Consider the following 21,511-nt stretch of genomic DNA (forward strand, 5'->3'; position numbering starts at 1 on the left):
AGCTCGGTTTACGAGGCGAGAGCGGGTTATCAAAATTCTGCCACATAGAACGCCTACGGCAAGGGCCATGTCTACGTCGTCTAGCAAAAGTCGCCTCATTTGTGTCAGATGAGGGAGCAACTTGTGGGAAGGGGGAAAACCTTCCTCACCCCTTATCTGTTTTCTGTACCTGCAAGGTATTATCTACATGAAATAAAATAGTGTTCTGTAGAGCTCATGATTTTAGCATTATAAGCATTAGGCCAGGAGCTAAGTGCATGGCCGACCATGTTGATTAATAGATTTGCCATTATCAGAGACAAAAGGGTGCTATCAGCATAAGTCAAGTCTTTGTCATTCTGTCCTAGCAAGAAGTTTTTAAAACTCTGGGGGAACTTTGAAGTACTGTAATGGGGGTGTAGATCTACCATCCCCTCTGGGGTGTGTTGACCTTAAACTAGCTTTTGGGGTTCTGGCAGGTACATGTTGAGCTTTAGCATTACTAAGTTACGGAGGAATACTCTAACACGTCAAAATGCCAGCCCGTTTTGTGATGTCATACAGTAATATTTAGGAGTAACAACCCGTGAGGGGTTCTTGGCCTGCCTGAGATACGGAGGAGTTACCTCATGTGTTGGGATGGTGGTGTGTACAGTGAAGTCGTCACGCGTAGATACAGCGACACGTTCAGGCTTGTTATTCTGAATGTTTAGCCTGGCTGAATTGCTAATGATGTTGCTAAAATTTTGGGTAAAGCAGAAAGAGCAAGCCGAGGTAGATTAATAATGCCAAAAACTATACCAGGAAAACGAAGGAAGGCACACAGGAGATTAATCCACTACGCACCAGCATTTATAATGCAGCGACTATTTAATGTGCTGCCAGCTCATATAAGAAACATATCAGGAGTGAGCGTAGATGTGTTTAAGAATAAGCTCGATAAATACCTTAGATGCATCCCAGACCATCCAAGACTGGAAGATGCAAAATACACCGGAAGATGCATTAGCAACTCTCTGGTGGATATACGAGGTGCCTCACACTGAGGGACCTGGGGGAGCCCAAACATAGAATAAGGAATAAGGCAATAAGCATTATTAGGCTTAGGAGACATAGAGCAACCTGGTAATGCAAAGTCTTGTTGGGTGTACACAGCAAAAGCAGTCTGGGAATCATTATGAGGAAAACTCAAACTAGGACCCCTGGGCATATGAGGCAAGCCTCGCTTGTTACTTCGAGCTGGAGACTGGTAATAAGGGTCTTTCAATATGGCTGCTTCAGTATGGGGGGAAATGGCAGGCTCTGATGGGACTGCAGAGATGCTTTCACAGCTCTAATTGGAGATACTTCCAAGAGCAGAAAGATCTTGTCTTTATAATCGAAACATATATGGATCTACCCTTAACACATAAGTATTAGGGGAGGGAGATCTTGGCAAAACAGAATAATCAGGAACTGATTTTTAGTTTATGTTGTCCTGCGTGTGAAGAAATTTCATCACCCGCAGAGATGGCGGCACGTGTGGTGATGTCATCACGCAGTGAAAAGGGTGCTTACAGCTTCGTCTGGTTGAATTATGAAACGCGGTAGCGTCTGCTTTTATCCTACTTGATCTCCCAAGTCCAAAAGGCTTGGAAGGGGGAGGAAAAATTGAAAGAAATGAGTGGATTCGGTATGCTTTGGGGTGGGAACTCAGCCGAAGCAGTCCAACCACCCTTATCATAAGCCACTAATTGAGTTCTTAAGACAGTAGAGGAGACCTAAGCTTAGGACCCTTATAATTACAACGTAAATCTAGTTCGTGAGAACGTGTTGGAGATTGCAAAAATTTGTCTTCCAAAAAAAGGTTGCTTCATGACTAAGGGAAAAGCTGTCTCAACTCTAGTCCCCCCCCTCCCCCCAAACAGAAATGTAAGTGAGTTTTCCACGCTTGAATTGGATGTTTCTAATAACGATAAGTTTTTTTTTTCTGAACAAACATGTTTTCTCTTTGAAATCATGGTTATTGTACTGAGATCTAGCTTAAGGCAAGAATCTTATACAAGTGCCTACTCAAGGTCTTGCTGTGTATAGTTAACACTATCCAGATTACTATGGGTGTCGTCTATTGTAATTAAAGTTTCAGGGAATTCACAACATGAAATCCTAAAGGGAGGCTTTCGTCGCAGACAAGGAAATTCTTCTCTAGCCCATTAGGACAAGACGTAGAGGATAAAAATCTCTTAAAGTTTCTGCGACTTGAATCTCTCCCATTGGGAGGATGTCCACTCCCTACAGGAGTTACATGGTGATTCCATTGAACATCTCATCTAAGCAAGAGACAAAAAGGATGTGGATCTACGTCTGCCGGGCTCATGAGATTTCCAGTGGTTGCTATCCCGTCCTGGCCAAGAACGTAAATTTCGTTATTTACTAGACATAAACCACTCACTCATAACTCACAGATAATGATTAGGAATGGAAGCGACTGTGAATAAAGAAAAGACACATAAGTCACAAGCACTAAACACTAAAGGGTAAGCGAGTTGAATGCAAGAAGCTTAATTGTAGAGGGTAAGTGAGAGAATAACCTCTTCACTTCAAGACCAGCAGTGACGAAGCATGGTGCAATCAAACCATCTTTCTTTCACTGACTGGTCATAGAAAAAAGGACTAGCAGTAACCCACATAAATGACTCGGAAGTTTGTATCTGTGTAGGAATAAATGTTAAAATAAATGTCCTATATAAACTATGAGACTCATGTCAACCTATTGAACCTAAAAACATTTGCTGCAAGTTTGATAAAAGATCTGAATGTAAATAATGGTTAGTTCTAAAAAAATCTTATGCAACATGCATAAAGAACTACCCGGATGATGATGCTAGAGATTATTGTCCAGATCAGAAATGGACTAATTGGAGGGGATAAACTTCCTCCTTAGTGTTGTATGTAATTTTGTAATTACAGTTTATTACAGAACTGGTCAAATCCAGGTCAGTACATTTTCAAAGATTGTCATGATTCAACAAGTGATAAACTAATCTAGGAAGATAGGTTTGGATTATATTGTTTTAATGAATAGCATTGGGATGCTGGTGGCCCCTTTTCTGCCTCAGAGTAATTGTCAGGTCTATGGGCTCTGTTGTTGGACTAACCGAGGAGATTGCCGTGCAACCATTCTTCTCGAGCAACCTCTTTCAAGAGTGGGGCATTGCAAACTCTAGTACAGTATGGTACAATGAACTGCATGGAGACTGTAACATCCTCACTGGGCTATTTTTCCCTGTTGGAGCCCCTGAGCTTATAGCATCTTGCTTTTCCAACTAGGGTTGTAGCTTGGATAGTAATAATAATAATAATACACAGTATCCTCAGAGGCAAGGGTTTCTACAGGCCCTCTTATCTGCTTATTTTAAGTTTCAATGACAGTCCACAAATAACCTTATCAACCTTATTTATCTTCACTGGTACTAGTAAGCAATGGATCAGTAATAAAACTAGTTTAGATGCTATTAAACTTGGTATTCCCTTTTGGGGGAATAGAAATTGCATACATGATATGATCATATTTCTTTGTCAGAATTAAAATGTATCATAATTTTAGGAACACAGTACTTGCTTTGGCAGGATATATAATAATTGAACTGAAAAATATTTTCATGAAGCTTTACTATCCAGGACTAAACTCCTTTTCTGAAAGGAGGAGTCCATTTCAGCTATTGGGTGTTTTTAGTCCATGCATCACACTGTACTCCAAACAGATTAAGACTTGGAAAATTTAGAAATTTTTTTTTAGATCTCAGACGTTATCGTCAGCTGAATGACGAAAAATATTTCCTCGCAGGCCGATGCAAATGACTTGTTACCCAATTTAAATTTGTATGCTCATATCCAAATTTACTTTTAACCTGAGGTACTACGTACTGTGTAACTGTCATACACTCTACGTTCAAAAAAGAGAAAAACAATAAATACTTACATGTCTAGTGATTGTTCCCATTTCAAGCTCCCCTTATCTTTTATACTGTCTTGCAATTCCAGTAACTTTTCTTTTATATTAACACCCTCACACTGATGTCCACTAATCTGCGAAGGAGAATTTTTCAAGGTATTAAGACTTAACTCGGACATTATAATTTCTTGGTGATATTCTCATCCTGACCAGTGATAACCAAGATGCAATATGACAAATTCGAAGATAATTTGTATTTTTCCTAACCATACAAACCTTAGCTATTTACATTGGGTTTACCTTTTAGCGTAGCTGAAATGGCGAGCCATTAGAATTTAACGAGGGTGTATTACCCCCGCACTAGTTAGCAGGGGGGTAGGGGAGTGGTAGCTAGCTACCCCTACCCCCCTCACACACCGGTGAATTGCTTCACTTTCACTTAGAGGTAGGACTTGTCTTGGGGGACAGGGCTGGCGGGCAAATATATGTAAATAGCTAAGGTTTGTATGGTTAGGAAAAATACAAATTATCTTCGAATTTGTCATTTGTTCCGTAACCGAAATACAAACCACGCTATTTACATTGGGTGACTTACCCCTTAGGAAGGGTGGAAAGTCCCCAGCCATACTGGCTTTGGCTTTACCCGGGGACTCAGAATCCGAGTGAGTCGCACTCGAGAAAAGGAGTCCCTGCACCTCACAAGTTCCTTGCTCCGCAAGGAACCGTGTGGCCTACATAAGCTTGTGTGTGAAGGAAGAAGTGTGACCCGTCCTAGGCAGTTGACCTGGAGTTCCAGAAGGAACTCTGGGTTAGGACGTTCCCAATACCACCTCGTCAGGGTATGGGGGACGCGACAGTATTGACTCAATACTCGGAACACAAGGAAGCATGGTTTACCTGCAGAGGTTTGAGGTCAGCTATGCAGAGACCAGGATGCTGCTTCCCAGTAGAGGGGATGATGAAGAAAGAATAAGGGCCAGACATACTTCTTTCGTTCATGCAGACTAAAACCTGATAACAATGCCCTCAACCTACGGCTACCTGTCCAAAAAGGAGCCTGAGGTTAGACCAGCTGTTGTGTAGCCACCACAGAGCGATAGAAACGTATCGATACTCCTGTGGGTCACGCCCTGCAGGAAGCGGGGTGCGAAGGTCATTAGACGCTTCCAGACTCCAGCTTGTAGCACCTGCATCACAGAGTAGTATTACTCGAAGGCGAGGGACGTTGCAATGTATCCGACATCGTGCTTTAAGGCGACGTGACGGAGGAGGGTCTGGATTCAGTTCGAGATGAATGTCCTTGAGTCCGAGCTGAAGAGGTATACTGGTGACTCTCCCCAGTGTCCTTCTTGTGCTCCCAATCCGGCTGCACGTGAGGACAAACTGCAGCTGTTCCCAAAGATAACCCCTCGATTCCTTTACTGGCAAGAAGGAGAAGGTTTTGGGTCATCTGATACAGAATGGTGACTCGAAATCTTGAAGGAATTGGACAGAAGGGCCGGAACCCCAAGATTCTGAGTCTAGCCAACAACTCAGGAGCGAACCTGAATGTTGCCTTTCCCCATTCCTTAGAAAGGGCGGAGTCGTACGAGACCAAGAAGATTGCTTACACACTGGCCGCAGCCAGAGTGAGCAGGAGCCCCAAGACGGAATACGATCAGAGGCCTGACGTAAAGAGTCTTGCGAAGATCTCTTAAGGGACTAAAAAGTACGAACCATGCTCCATGTTGGAGGTCTCACTCCGACTAGGGCAGGTACGTTCGCAGCTTCGCATGAGCGAGGAAAGGTCCAGCGGGAAGGAAAAAGTTATTCCTTTAAGCCTGAAGGTCAGGGAAAGGCTGAGCGACAGGCTTCATTGCCGAGAGCGGAAAGGAGTTTCCTCCCGCCGAAAAGCAATAAGTTCGTTATTGCTGGAGAAGAGGCCTCAAGGGAAGAGGTATATCTCCCACGACACCAACCACAGAAGACTCTCCACTTCGCCTGGTAGACCCCTGCGGATGACTATCGCAGATGACGCGACCTCCGCCCCGCGACTGTAGCGGGTTGTCTCTTCTTGAGGAGGAGGCGTAGTGTCTCCAGGCATGAAGCCGAAGCGACGCCCTGGCTCGTGAAAGATGTTGCAGTGTGGTTGTTTGAGTAGCCTGTGCTGTGGGAGAAGCTCTCCCGGGAGTTCCGTCAGGGGAAGCAGAGGGTCCGGAAACCGTTCTGCGTATAGTCCCAGTGAGCTCTCAGGGCCATTGAAAGGTTGACAGACAACCTGATCTTGTTGAGACCCATTCTCAACAGACAACAAAGGAGGGAAGACGCAGGCGTCGATGTTGTCCCATCATCACCGGAATGCATCTTGCCAAAGAGTCTTGGGGTCTGAGACTGGGGGGAAGAACAGCGGAAGCTTGAGGTTCCAAGCTGTCGCGATCAGGTCCCCCAGGCCAGGACTTGCTGGTTACTAAAGGCCAAAGACCCCCAGGTACACTCTCTCTATGAGGCTCTGCTCAGATAGTCGGAGAGAACATTCCTCTGCCCGGAATGAGCGAGCCGATGGTGGTATTGAGAGGATCTCAAATCATCTCAGTATCTCTACTGCAAGATGTGAAGGTATGAAAATGCGTCCCTTGCTGGTTGGAACACGCCAGTACCATGAAGTCGTCACGCACGGAGCGACTCGGCAGGAGCTGTAGGATCTGTGAGGGGCCAGACTACGGCCCCCAAGCCTGCCTGAATGATGGAGAGGTATCCTTCAGGTCCTGACCATAGGCCTGAACCGAAACATGCCCCCCCCACCCCCCCTTTTCTTTGACGAGTCCGAGAACAGCATCAAAAATGTTGGGAAAGGACGAGAATATCCACTCCCATCAAGAGGTTCCATAGGTCAACACCCATTGCAGGTCTAATCGTTCCGCTGGTCCCATAGGGCCCAGAAAAACCGGTTTATCGTTGCTTTGAAACCACCGGAACTTGGGCCGCCCCACAGGGAACTTATCCTGAGGCGACCGTTCGGGACTTTAGACGGGTCATTGAGGAAAAGAGACCTAGGAAACGTTCTAAGGTAGGGCTGAAAGCTCTGCTTGACTGAGAACAGATACTGCGACTCTCTTCAGCCTTGCCACAGTCAACTGAAGGGAAGGCTCGGAGGAGGAGGCAACAGCATCTGGCGTCCCCAGGTGGTCACCCATCCAAGTACCAACCAGACCCGACGTTGCTTAACCTCGCTGGACGGACGAGAAGCGGGGTTTCCAACGTGGTAAGGCCGTTGACTCAATATCATGGCTAGATACTCCAGATGTTGAGGCAGAAGTAGAGAAGGCTCCTAGCAAATTACCATGATCCCTCACTCATGGTAAGGATCCGGAAGCTTGTCCCGGCGTTGAAGAAGGTCGAACCCGAGCCTACCAGAGTTGACCAGACCTCCAAAAGGCGAAGGAGGTGGAAGCCTGCTCCTGAGCGGCCATGAGGAAAGCAGGGAGAGTTCTCTGGGGAAAAACCTGCGATGCCACGGCGGGATCACCACACTGCATCTTAAGCAGGAACACCTGTAGTCTAGGCTGAATTCCAAGAGCTTCCTGGAAAATGGATGGAATGGAAACTGGAAGTACCCGTCCTTCCGATCCAGGGCCTAAGGAGTCCTGTCGCCTCGTTACCAGTCTGATCGATCCTGCTGTTCCACGCTGGACGAAGTTTGTTCAACAAACTTGATCAGAGCTGAGAGGTCGACTACGGAATTCCCGTCTCAGATGCTTTTCTACGAGAAAGGATCGACTGAAGAAGCCGGGGGGTGAAGCCGTCGACGATCCTATGGAGGACCTTCTCCTAAGGCATGGATCATTCTACCCAAACGGGCAAAACTCTTGCCGACCCTATGGCATAGAGGTTCAGTGACACTGAATTCGCTGACAGAGACGGCAGGCGCGATATCCTTGGCTGATCACGGAGATCGTACAGGAATCGGCATCGGGAAGCTGTCATCCGGATGAGTAACCTTAGGCATCCTCCCAGCGTGAGACCTGCAAGGGGGGGTTGCCAATCCTAGAGTTCGTGAACTCTGCCGCTCCCTCTAGGATTATGCCCCCCCGTAAGAGCCTCCCGTGCTACCTGTTCCTGACAGGAGGGGACTGCTATTGGACACCCTGTCTTAGTTGTCGTAGCCGGTCCGATAACTTAGGCCGACGAGGCTGAAAGAAAGAGGCGCTGGAGCCCTGCAGGGTCTGGAAGAAAGCGCCTTGGAGGAGTGAAAACGGGAGTCGACTTCCTCCGCACAACCGCTGTCTATGTCTTTGTCCTTGGGCACAAACAAGCTCTTCCCAAGGATGGAAGGGTGTCTGAGATTGTCGACATCCACGGATGAGACACCCGAGAGGATGCCCTCGGTCATTGCGTCCAGATGGTCCAACTTCTAGCTTGCCCGCAAGCTCGAAACTTGGCGATGAAAAGCCAAGGTGCTTGAGCCCGAGAGGAGGAAAGTACCCATGATCTTCCTAGAGCTTCCTTGTACAAAACCTCGGGTCGCAACCGAGGAGGGAAAGGACCTGGTAAGCCCCTTTCACGAGATGGAGAAGAGGAAAGGGTAAACCAGTCACCCCTTGGCCGATGGAGAAATCTCGAACGTAAAGCTCCCTGGCAAAACTCTTCCAGGGAATGACAGGGAAGGGCTAACCCAGGTTCTGGAAAGAAGAATGTTGCTCAGACCTCCCTGAAGATTTTTCCTGTTCTTGCAAGTGCCATGCTCTGTGTTTACGGGGTGAGGCCGTGTTCTGGAAATACGCTCCAGAAGACTCGCCAGGCTGGCCATGTTGCGAAACCCCAACGGGAATCGCGGTTGTAATCGCCCTGGCGCTCGCGCGATGGTAAATCAATGGTTTGCGCGTGGCCGAACGTGGAAGCGCCCATGCGCGGGCACGCAGGAACGCAAACGAAAGTGCGCGAAGGAGCGCAGAAGGAGGGCGAGCGTGGTAGGAAGGGCGAGAGCTGGTGGTCGTCGAGCAATGGATACTGCAGGAATCAAGCCGACGTTCGCGCGATGGAACGCCGTCGGTCCGCGCGACGGAACCCCGTCGGTCCGCGCGACAGAACCCCGTCGGTCCGCGCGACGGAACGCCGTCGGTCCGCGCGACGGAACGCCGTCGGTCCGCGCGACGGAACGCCGTCGGTTCGCGCGCGGGCGAACATTGGAGCGCATGTGCGCGGTCGCGCATGATCGTAGGAGCGCGGGCACGTGGGCGTGCGGTTGCGCGGGCGAGCGGGCGAGCGCAGGCGGTCGGGAGACCGATGGTGCGTAGGCAGGCGATGGCGCATTGACGAGCGATGGCGTGTTCTGGCGAGCGCGTGTTCTGGCGAGCGATGGCACGTAGGCGAGTGACGGCGCGTTGGCAAGCGGTGATGCGTTAACAAAACGCTAGCGTGCAGGCGAAGAATCGCGCGGGCGCGTAGGCGATCGCTAAAGCGTAAGAAACTAGTGATGGTTAGAGCGCATCGCGCTAACAGAAGGCGCGCAGGTGCATTAGGAAGGTGAGCCTTGAAGCAAGCTGTTAATCAGGCGATCCTAGACAGTCAGAAAAAACCGTTGGCACCCATAGGTGCGTGGCAGAAAAGGGCGTGCAGATGTGCGCTGGCGATTGAAGAAAGCTGGCGCACAGGAGGACAGAAGTAAAGGTGAGCGCTGGCGAGCAGGAGGAAGATCTACGGCAAGACTCAGCTACCGGAGATCGTGGTCCACAGCAGGCGAGCGCTAGATCGCTACTGGTGGTGTCCAGGGGAACTGACACGCGTACAGATCGATGGCGATCGTTGACGCGTAGGAGATTGCTGACGAGCAGGCGAACGTTGACGCGTCTGTGGTCGCTGGTGATCGCTGGCGAGCAGAAGGCAACGCGTGAAAGCCTGTGCGTAGAAGAAGAGTCCTTGTCCAAGACCTGAACCGAAGTTCCAGATCGCGAGGGCGAACGTGGGCGCACAGGGCGCGTAACAGGAACCAACAGGAACAGCAGAGATGATCATCAGGAGAGCGCTGACGAACAGGAGAGCGCTGGCGAACAGGAGAGCGCTAGCGATCAGGAAAGCGCTGATGAGCAGGAGAGCGCCTGTGCGCTAACACTGAGCAGGAGAGAACACTGCAGAAGGGCGCGCAGGGGAACCCTGACACGCAAGGGAAGAACCCCCGTGGGAGGCAACCCTTTGCCCCGAAGGGATCGTTGTCCATCGGGAGACTGATGTCCGTCGGAAGACCTTTGTCCGTCGGGAAGACCGTTGCCCGTCGGAAGACGAGGTCAGACTGCTGTCCATCTGCACCAGGGGCGGAAAATCAAGAAGAAGGAGTTGTAGGCTGCATACGGAGATTCAAAAAGGCGCCTCTTAGCACCCTATAGGGAGATGGGAGGCCCTTACGACATAGCGGAACGGTGAGCCTTACGGTGAAGGCGGCCAACAGCAACAACAGCAGAAGAGTCCTCCGCAGAGGAGTCTCTATGAGTGTACTCTCTCGCGAACGAAAGAGAAACACTTCGTAGAAGAGACGGGTCAGCCAGTGACCTAAAAGGAGCAATCCTCCGAAGAGGGGCTCCTGCAGTTGCCCAGCCCCTTGAGCGTAACTGCAGGTGCGACCGCTCAGCACCAAGAGCATAGTCGCACGAAAAAAAGGCAAGAGAAGAACCCCCCAAAAGGGGAAAAAACTCAAGCCTGGACAGGAAAAACTTCCCTCGGAAGGAAAGTTACCCACCCAAGGAGGCGAGCCTCCTGAGTGTTCTAGAATGAACTGGAGAGCTGTCAATCGTCACGGGAGTACTTCCAGGAGAAGGAGACACGCCCCTGACGAAGATCTATAGGGGAGGCAGCAACAGCCGAATCCCCAGGCCTCAACAAGACAGCTCACTCCGTTGTCACATTACAGAAACGAACTAGATCAGTAACTGTGAAAAATAAAACAAAAATCATTAGTTAACATTCATTCCCCCGGGAAGGCTCCGAAGAGGAATCCCGAGGGAAAGGAACACAAGAATTACACAACAGGCACGTGCCCTCACAACCACTTACACTCACGGAAGGAGAGCTGTAACCAATAACCAACACAGAATTATAACAATTATAATTATGTAATTATGTAATTTAAAAATAAATGAACACTAAAGAAAGAACGGAAACCCCGAAAGGAATCGTTCTACAAAGCTGAAAAATCAACAAATACAATTAGATTCATAAACTAATTGAGACACAACGTACGGCGTAGCAACCCCCCCACACGGGAAGGAAGCTACAAAGGCGTAGTAAAGTAACGTAGTAAAAGGGTGAACGACCTCAAGAGAGAGAGCGAGAAAGACCGAAGTCAAACTCGATCGCGACCCATGAAATTACACCATGGTGGCCTAACTGCCGAGGGCTCCACGGAGATATCGTACACTACACACACAAGCACAAACTGTGAAAAGGAAACTTACTGATTTCTGTACTCAAATATATACATAAACATGAGAAAATGTTTACATATATATTGAGTAAAAGAAAAGTAAGTGATCAAGTAAAGACAAAACAAACAATGGCTGCCAAGCGAGGACAAAGACAGAGACGTCTGTCCATGTCCGAGCCAAAAGTGAAAGTGAAGCAATTCACAGGTGTGTGAGGGGGGGAGGGGTAGCTAGCTACCACTCCCCTACCCCCCTGCTAACTAGCGCGGGGGTAATACACCCTCGTTAAATTCTAATGGCTCGCCTTTTCAGCTACGCTAAAAGGTAAACCTAATGTAAATAGCGTGGTTTGTATTTCGGTTACGGAACAAATTCATTTTTAAAGTATTAAACATGTTATTTTTATTAATAAAATAAATTTTTGAATATACTTACCCGATAATCATGTAGCTGTCAACTCCGTTGCCCGACAGAATTCTATGGAGGGATACGCCAGCTATCACAATACTAGAAGGGGGTGTATTTACCAGCGCCACCTGTGGCCAGGTACTCAAGTACTTCTTGTTGACACCTCCTCAATTATTCCTCGGTCCACTGGTTCTCTATGGGGAGGAAGGGAGGGTCGATTAAATCATGATTATCGGGTAAGTATATTCAAAAATTTATTTTATTAATAAAAATAACATTTTTCAATATTAAACTTACCCGATAATCATGTAGCTGATTCACACCCAGGGGGGTGGGTGAAAACCAGTGTACAAGATTAAAGGATAGCTAAGTATCCCATATTTCATATAATCAGTTATCCACAATAACAATAAAATAATAAGTACCTGGTAAGGAAGTCGACTTGAACCGTTACTCTGCCTTTAATAAGATCGTCTTCCTTACTGAGCGCAGCGTTCCTCTTGGGAGGCTGAATCAACTCAAAGGTGCTAAAGTATACAGGGCTGCAACCCATACTAAAGGACCTCATCACAACCTTTAACCTTGGCGCTTCTCAAGAAAGAATTGACCACCCGCCAAATCAACAAGGATGTGGAAGGCTTCTTAGCCGACCGTACAACCCATAAAAAGTATTCAAGAGAAAGGTTAAAAAGTTATGGGATTATGGGAATGTAGTGGCTGAGCCCTCGCCTACTACTGCATTCGTTGCTACGAATAGACCCAGGGTGTAGCAGTACTCGTAAAGAGACTGGACATCTTTGAGATAGAATGATGCGAACACTGACTTGTTTCTCCAATAGGTTGCATCCATAACACTCTGCAGAGAACGGTTCTGTTTGAAGGCCACTGAAGTAGCCACAGCTCTCACTTCATGTGTCCTTACCTTCAGCAAAGCAAGGTCTTCTTCCTTCAGATGAGAATTTGCTTCTCTAATCAGAAGCCTGATGTAGTAAGAAACTGAGTTCTTAGACATTGGTAGAGAAGGCTTCTTGATAGCACACCATAAGGCTTCTGATTGTCCTCGTAATGGTTTTGACCTTCTTAGATAGTACTTAAGAGCTCTAACTGGGCAAAGTACTCTCTCCAGTTCGTTCCCCACCATGTTGGACAGGCTTGGGATCTCGAACGACTTAGGCCAAGGACGGGAAGGAAGCTCGTTTTTAGCCAAAAAACCGAGCTGCAAGGAACATGTAGCCGTTTCAGATGTGAAACCTATGTTCCTGCTGAAGGCGTGGATCTCACTTACTCTTTTACCTGTTGCTAAGCACACGAGGAAAAGAGTTTTTAATGTGAGGTCCTTAAAAGAGGCTGATTGGAGCGGTTCAAATCCTGATGACATTAGGAACCTTAGGACCACGTCTAGATTCCAGCCTGGAGTGGACAACCGACGTTCCTTTGAGGTCTCAAAAGACCTAAGGAGGTCCTGTAGATCTTTGTTGGAGGAAAGATCCAAGCCTCTGTGGCGGAAAACCGCTGCCAACAAACTTCTGTAACCCTTGATCGTAGGAGCTGATAGGGATCTTACGTTCCTTAGATGTAACAGGAAGTCAGCAATCTGGGTTACATTGGTACTGGTTGAGGAAAACTGCATTGGCCTTGCACCAGCTTCGGAAGACTTCCCATTAAGACTGATAGACTCTGAGAGTGGATGTCGTCCTTGCTCTGGCAATCGCTCTGGCTGCCTCCTTCGAAAAGCCTCTAGCTCTTGAGAGTCTTTCGATAGTCTGAAGGCAGTCAGACGAAGAGCGTGGAGGTTGGGTGTACCTTCTTTACGTGAGGTTGACGCAGAAGGTCCACTCTAGGAGGAAGAGTCCTGGGAACGTCGACCAGCCATTGCAGTACCTCAGTGAACCATTCTCTCGCGGGCCAGAGGGGAGCAACCAACGTCAGCCGTGTCCCTTTGTGAGAGGCGAACTTCTGAAGTACCCTGTTGACAATCTTGAACGGCGGGAACGCATACAGGTTGAGATGGGACCAATCCAGCAGAAAGGCATCCACGCGAACTGCTGCTGGGTCTGGAATCGGAGAACAATACAAGAGGAGCCTCTTGGTCATCGAGGTAGCGAATAGATCTATGGTTGGCTGACCCCACAGGGCCCAAAGTCTGCTGCAAACATTCTTGTGAAGGGTCCACTCTGTGGGGAAGACCTGACCCTTCCGGCTGAGGCGATCTGCCATGACATTCATATCGCCCTGAATGAGCCTCGTTACCAGCGTGAGCTTTCGATCTTTTGACCAAATGAGGAGGTCCCTTGCGATCTCGAACAACTTCCTCGAATGAGTCCCTCCCTGCTTGGAGATGTAAGCCAAGGCTGTGGTGTAGTCGGAGTTCACCTCCACCACCTTGTTAAGCTGGAGGGACTTGAAGTTTATCAAGGCCAAATGAACTGCCAACAACTCCTTGCAATAGATGTGAAGTGTCCTTTGCTCCTGATTCCATGTTCCCGAGCATTCCTGTCCGTCCAGTGTCGCACCCCAGCCCGTGTCCGATGCGTCCGAGAAGAGACGGTGGTCGGAGGTCTGAACAGCCAATGGTAGACCTTCCTTGAGAAGAATGCTGTTCTTCCACCACGTTAGAGTAGACCTCATCTCTTCGGAAACAGGAACTGAGCCCGTCTCTAGCGTCATGTCCTTTATCCAGTGAGCAGCTAGATGATACTGAAGGGGGCGGAGGTGGAGTCTCCCTAACTCGATGAACAGGGCCAGCGATGAAAGTGTCCCTGTTAGACTCATCCACTGCCTGACTAAGCATCAGTTCCTTCTCAGCATGCTCTGGATGCATTCTAGGGCTTGGAAGATCCTTGGGGCCGACGGACAAGTCCGAAAAGCTCGACTCTGAAGATCCATACCCAAGGAGACAATGGTCTGGGATGGAACGAGCTGAGACTCCTCAAAATTGACCAGGAGGCCCAGTTCCTTGGTCAGATCCATAGTCCATTTGAAAATCTCCAGACAGCGACGACTTGAGGGAGCTCTTAAAAGCCAGTCGTCTGACGGAGCCGGACACAAGATCATGATACTGCTGCACAGTCTGTAAACTGTCAATCATGGGCAAGCGAGGAAGTACAGTGACAACCCGAATCTGTCTAGACTGTCTGGGTCGTACAGACAACTCCTTAACGGGTTGCTGAGGTTGCCGCACTGCGTCACAACAAGTCCCTTCTGTTGGTTGTTGAACGTCTTCCCCGTGACACATTGACTCCGTAAACAAAAAATCCTCTAACAAGGACTAAGCTTGGACTGCATGTCATGCAACACAGCTCAAGGTCTATGGGAGCAGGTGTGGTAACAGACGGGATTAGCGGCTGAAGTGTAACCATTACCTTCCCTGTAAGCATGTTATGCTTAAATAAAAAGTCCATAAGAGGTTATGCAGCTAAAGGCTCCCTCCAAATGACAGAGTCCTCAAGGGAATATCAGAAGGAGGGAGAAAAGAACTTTCTCATCTACAGGGACCTTATCCTAGAAAAGCTAAGTTCTCTGAGTGAGGGTTCACTGGTGCAAAGCAGCAGACTAGAAGGCAACGTTATGAAACTGCTTGACAGTCTAGTGAGTTGGCAACAACCCAAGATGTGTTGAGGAGCATGCGGTAAGGTATGCAGAGCATGATGTATGCAGAGTATGCTGTATGCAGAGCATGCTGTATGTAGAGCATGTTGTATGCAGAGCATGCTGTATGCAGAGCATGTTGTATGCAGAGCATGCTGAATGCAGAGCATGCTGAATGCTGAGCATGTAGTAAGCAGAGCCTGCTGTAAGCAGAGCCTGCTGAAAGGAAAGCAGAGCGTGTGCATGGCGTTTAACATTTCTCAGAAATTCCATGACCAGTGCTAGAGTGCTTTATGCATGCTTGCATGGGGTTTAAACCATGGTATGCTGAACAGCAGAGTCAGAACGAGCTGGAACAACAATAGTGTGGTTTCCTCTTCAAGACTCCGATGAGGGAACACCTGAGGCTCAGTCTGCAAAGGCTGAATAAAAGACAAGCAGAAGGAAGGCGCATGGGTGGAGGAGGCTGACTCCTAGCATGAGTGATTGAACCCAAGGGTTGCGCTTGCTGAGCGGTTGGCGGAAGCGGAGTAGCAAGTTCCAGTTCCTGTGGTGTGAGCGGAGCGCGATGAGGAAGAGGCTGCGCAGAACAAGGTAAATGTCTCGCAAGCTGAGGCTCCTGAGGCGCAAGGCTAAGGTGTTGTGGTGCTTGCCTTATGGAGGGTTGAGCTCGCTGCAGCAAGAGCTGAGGAGACTGACTCATGGACGGGAGAGGTTGTTGTACCTCAACCGAGTGTTGCATCACTGGTGGAGCAGCAAGTGGAGGCGGAGGAAGAGAGGTATAATCCTCCTGATCCCAATGTAAAGGTTGCCTTAAGAAAGGCGGAGGCTGAACACCACAGGGAACAGCAAACTCAGCACGTGTCTCAACATCGTACGCCTGGCAGGTGGAACTGCTGGCAGGTGGTACTGCGATCAGGCGGAGCGAGTGTAGGTGGAGGGAGTGTAGGCGGAGGCGGAGGAGCAACACTCTCAGCCCGACACTCACGCATCAAGTCCGAAAGCTGTGCTTGCATGGACTGTAGTAGAGTCCACAACATCGTACGCCTGGCAGATGGTACTGTGATCAGGCGGAGCGAGTGTAGGAGGAGGGAGTGTAGGCGGAGGCGGAGGAGCAACACTCTCAGCCCGACACTCACTCATCAAGTCCGAAAGCTGTGCTTGCATGGACTGTAGTAGAGTCCACAACATCGTACGCCTGGCAGATGGTACTGTGATCAGGCGGAGCGAGTGTAGGAGGAGGGAGTGTAGGCGGAGGCGGAGGAGCAACACTCTCAGCCCGACACTCACTCATCAAGTCCGAAAGCTGTGCTTGCATGGACTGTAGTAGAGTTCACAACATCGTACACCTGGCAGGAGGTACTGTGATCAGGCGGAGCGATCATAGGCGGGGGGGAGTGTAGGCGGAGGCGCAACACTCTCAGCCCGACACTCACGCATCAAGACCGAAAGTTGTGACTGTATGGACTGCAGTAGAGTTAACTTGGGGTCGGCAGACACTAAGTTCTGCTGAGGTAAAGCCTTAACAGCAGAGATCTGTTGTGGCAGAACCTTACTCCTCTTAGGCGGAGTGTAATCAACTGATGACTGAGGAGAGTCAGAGCTAACCCAATGACTGCATTCGGGTTGTGAACTTTAACTTCGTACGTCTGGCATAGGTCTGGACTTAACGTTTAAGAAGTCTTGAGACCTGAGACCAGCGTTACTCTGCCTTTATTTTCTCCCCTAATCTCTTCTGCAGACGAGCAAAATAAGGGCTCAATCGTCTGTGGGTGGGAGTGACGGTCTCGGTAAGACACGCCCACAACCACCGAGAATACTTCTGTGCGCCGATCAAGGCCTGCTGAACCCTTATGCCCTTCGACATTGCTTCTCCCCTGGGCTTGGGAGCTTGCAAGAGGTCCCGGACTGGGAGGACGACTGGCGCGCACAAAAGTACCCTCACGCACTAATCACTTATCACTTTGATTTCTGTTTGCACTTATTTCACTGAACTCGAAACTTTAAGTGGTTTGTACCTGAAATACGCAATTCTATCCTTTCTCAAAGTTAGTAATTGCGAAAACAGAATTACAATGTAACAGAAAAATCTAATGAAAGATAATTCAGTGGTTGGAAAGAGACTAAACACTAGATCACTCTAGAAACGTTTAGTTTCTTCCCCTAAAGAGACTAGGGAGAAGAGCAAAAAAACGATAACGACGTTACTCGTACGCCTGGCAGGCTGAATGAAACGTTTATCCTCTTTCTCCCTCCGTCTCTATCTCTCTCTCTCTCTCTCTCTCTCTTGACTTAGAACCTGAGAGAAGAGCCCAATCATATATATCGTTAAAACATATTATTGTTAAAGGAAAAAAACTGAAAAGTTCCTTTATTAGGATCAAAACCATTAAGTTAAGAAAGAATGAACAAAACGCTAGACACGGTTACTCTTACTGCAACGTGAAACCGTGAACATTCTTTCTCTATCGTAACGATAGAGTGCAAGTTGAACGTTCTGAACGTCAACAACTGCAGAGACAAAACAAAACGTTAGTTCAACTTTGAAAACAGTACGAGACTGTCAAAGAAAATCTTTCAAACTCTGTGGCGGAAATAGCATAATATGTTAACAGGTAAAACCGAAATGACGGGCTCAAAGTTTATTAACTTCGGTAAAAGACCGCCTACTATTAGGAAGGTCGAATATAAACAAATATAAAAATTAATTTTAATGAGTTTATAATAAAAGGAAGTTAATCGAAGAGGCCTATAAGAGGCGGAGAGATATAAAATAAATCTATAACTTTTGTTAAGCAAAATTAAGAAAAAGAGTCTATACTCTCTTAGACACCAACACTTCCGTCTAAGGGAAGGGTCGGCCATTGAAAGGTGAACGAGAGTTCATACTCTCTCGTCACCAAAATTAATCAAATTAATTCCAAAAGCTAACTAAGCTAATATAGAAGTTTCCAGTAAAGCGACAGCCGAAATCAAAGAGAAATACTTCACCAAAGTCGTGAAAATACTCCAAGAACATAAGCGTATCCCAGAACGTCTTGCCGGAAGCACGACAGAGGAATAATTGAGGAGGTGTCAACAAGAAGTACTTGAGTACCTGGCCACAGGTGGCGCTGGTAAATACACCCCCTTCTAGTATTGTGATAGCTGGCGTATCCCTCCATAGAATTCTGTCGGGCAACGGAGTTGACAGCTACATGATTATCGGGTAAGTTTAATATTGAAAATGGTACAGCTTATTACAACTGAAGTTTTGATATGTACAGATAGTGTGATATTATAGAAGTGAAAGTAAGAGAAATTTCAAAAGCATCTCAAGCTTAGAATGTCCATTCATTTTTATACTGTCATGATCAGCAACAAAAAAATGTCATCTAGCTGGTGAACAGGAGGAGGTATAATTCATATTGGTTGCTTAACTCATACCATTTGCAGTAATTATGGTACTGGCATAAAAATTGCTTAAATCATAAATTATAGAATAATCTAAATGTAAAAAATTTAAACGGATTAAAGCCAACGTTGGATTGTGGCATTCTTCAAAGTGAAAAAAAAGCCCTGCATTAAAAATACTGATAAAACAAATTTGTATTTTTCCTAGCATACAAACCTGAAGCTATTTATAGGGGTATTACTTTTGGCATAGCTGAAGGACGAGCCATGATAATCTTTAGTGAGGGATAACTACCCCATCTGCTAGTTAGTGGGTGGGGGTGTTGTAGACCGGCTACCCTGCTCACTCGCACCTCTCGGCTGAGTAACCACTTTGCTTTATGGCAGGACTTCTCGGGGGACAGGGTGGCAGGCCAATTTGTATAAATAGCTTCAGGTTTGTATACTAAGAAAAATACAAATTACTTCCAGATTTGTTATTTATTCTGGAGCAAATACAAACCCTCCGCTATTTATAGGGATGACTTACTCTTAAGAGTGAGGTACCCATCACATTCTCTATCCCTTTGATTATTCCTTCCAACTTTAGCATTCAAGTTGCCAATCACAATTTTCCTATCTCTCTCAGGGATCTCATCTATTACCCTCTGCAGTTCTTCATAGTATTCATCTTTCCCTTTTTTTTCAGGGGATTCATTTGTTGGGCATAGCAAACTATAATACTCACATTGCACTGCTTTGATTTGAACTTTGCAAGTAACAATCTACTATTTACAGCTTTCCACTCGGTTAATGCCTTTACTGCTCTTGATGTCATCATCATTCCTATCCCTTCTCTTCCGACTCCATCTGATCTTCCTGAGTAGATATATATATATATATATATATATATATATATATATATATATATATATATATATATATATATATATATATATATATGTATATTGCCTTGGTCTTAAAGTTTCCTTAACAATCCCCTTACGTGTTCCACTTAGGGCCAAGATATCCAAACTATATTTCATAAATTCACTCTCCACTTGCTGTAACTTCCTAATCTGATTCATGCTTCTAACATTCCAATTACCTATTTTCAATTTTTCTTTAGAACTGTATTTATAAACCGGGAGATTCTTAGCATCCTGCTACGCCCGGGACTGGGGGCCATTATTTCATCTTCTCTATCCATGACTGACTAAATCAATAGAAAGGATTCATTGGCTAGATAAATCAAAGGATAGCCATTCCTTGTGATGTGCAGTCCCTATTTAACTACGGCAAGTGACCCCTGTCGGTCCATACTAATTCTAGTAAGATCAACTGCCAGGCATCAGGGATAAAAGCATAAGAGACAGTTTGTCCATTGCCTTAAACCCAATCCGTCACCCTGCTGCCAGTGACTTCATCGAGATTTTGAGGGGCATTTCCTCCCCACCCAAAGCTCTCGTTACTCCACCAAGTTGTTCATCCGCTCGTACAACTATAACTATTGGCAAACATGGATTGCTATGATATACTGCCTAGCACGGTTAAACAGTCGTTTGAAAGATGAATGAAGCTGTAATCATAAAATCTAATGAACAGTCCTGGCTGCAAAATTTTGTAAGAATTAAAAAGTAAAACAACAGTATGATCGGGTGCAATTTCAATTTGGACCCACATCTGACTTTCACACACACACAAAATTAGGTCATAAATTAGGGACTAAAATATTTAATGCTGTTGCACTTGTATCGCAGTTGAATTAAAACCAAACTTCATAAAGATACTTACCAAAACTTTGGCAGAGGATTTGCTCTTCAGTGCTGTTACAAAAATATTTCTCCTGTTGTCTTTCATTGGTATTATTGGCATATCAGGCCCATACTGTTTAGGAATTGGGGGTGATGGCACATAACATACTCCCACATTAGTAACTGTTATATTTTTATGATATGTGGACACATGAACATTCTCAGCCTGGGTTTCATTTATGCTGTCTGCCGATTCAGAATAGTTAAGCTCCTGTGGTCTGACTTGCAATACGTTATCATCTGAGCCTGAACTATCCGTAGAATCCTGTTAAAAAAAGAAAGGAGACCTTCTGTGTTAAAACCTTTGCTGAATATGGTATAAATAAGACTAACTTTTTAAGGCTTTAATAAGGTTTTTTTCTGTAGGTAGCCAATTATTTTAAAGGTAGGGAAGCTTTTTCTAGGCATTAGTACTGATTACATGTAAGGTTAGAACAAGACAGTAATTAGAGTTAAATTATACATTTTAGGACATTTCCTTAATTTCTGTTACCAAAAAGGCTACAACTTGCATATGATTGAAAGTAGAGCTTAATCATAACCATATGAAACTACCTTTAGGGTAATTTTTGTTTAATAAACTGAGGAGTAGAGTACTTATGACTTAGCAATGCATTTAAACTGGATTTAATAGTAGATTCTCAAATAGAAAAATTAAAAATAAAGATTTAAAATTTATTTATATATTTCATATCTATAAAACCTGTCCTTTAAAATAGGAGGATGTCTTCAGCTGCGCTGGAACCGCCATTAAATCGTTAGTTGGTAATGACAGGTGGTTCAAGAGGGAAGCCCCGACCATCGCCTGTCACAGAAGTCACTTCTGTTCTTTGTGAATATATAGATTCCTTTTGAAATTTTATATTTCTTCCTGTGACTATACTAACACTTCACCCTTTAAAGTAGGGAGACTCACTAATTGGTGGGAAGTACCCCCAGAGTCTTTTCTGGACATGGTCATCCTTTCTGTTACCATATGAGAAAAAGTAAGGAGACTTCAACAACCTCCAAAAAGGTAATCTTTA

The 21,511-nt window shown here is 46.4% G+C and overlaps 3 protein-coding genes and 1 pseudogene across 6 annotated transcripts in view; 2 read left to right on the forward strand and 2 right to left on the reverse strand.

Moving 5' to 3' along the window:
• The window catches only part of LOC137658792 (pre-mRNA-splicing factor CWC25 homolog), a 585,361-nt gene that overhangs the window by 250,800 nt on the left and 313,050 nt on the right, over positions 1–21,511 (forward strand). The gene's annotated exons all lie outside the window — the stretch shown is intronic.
• Positions 1–21,511, forward strand: part of LOC137658788 (acid phosphatase type 7-like) — a 118,738-nt gene that overhangs the window by 84,726 nt on the left and 12,501 nt on the right. The gene's annotated exons all lie outside the window — the stretch shown is intronic.
• LOC137658789 (uncharacterized) overlaps positions 1–21,511 on the reverse strand; it is a 57,589-nt gene that overhangs the window by 29,640 nt on the left and 6,438 nt on the right. The window contains exons 2-3 of the mRNA XM_068393822.1: positions 20,467–20,751; positions 3,941–4,047 (exon numbers count right to left, since the gene is read on the reverse strand). Coding sequence (XP_068249923.1) covers positions 3,941–4,047; positions 20,467–20,751 — 392 coding nt within the window. The remainder of the gene's footprint in view (positions 1–3,940; positions 4,048–20,466; positions 20,752–21,511) is intronic.
• Positions 7,050–7,168, reverse strand: LOC137659336 (5S ribosomal RNA; annotated as a pseudogene).

Source organism: Palaemon carinicauda, chromosome 19, assembly GCF_036898095.1.
Source record: "Palaemon carinicauda isolate YSFRI2023 chromosome 19, ASM3689809v2, whole genome shotgun sequence".
Taxonomy (NCBI): Eukaryota; Metazoa; Arthropoda; class Malacostraca; order Decapoda; family Palaemonidae; genus Palaemon; species Palaemon carinicauda.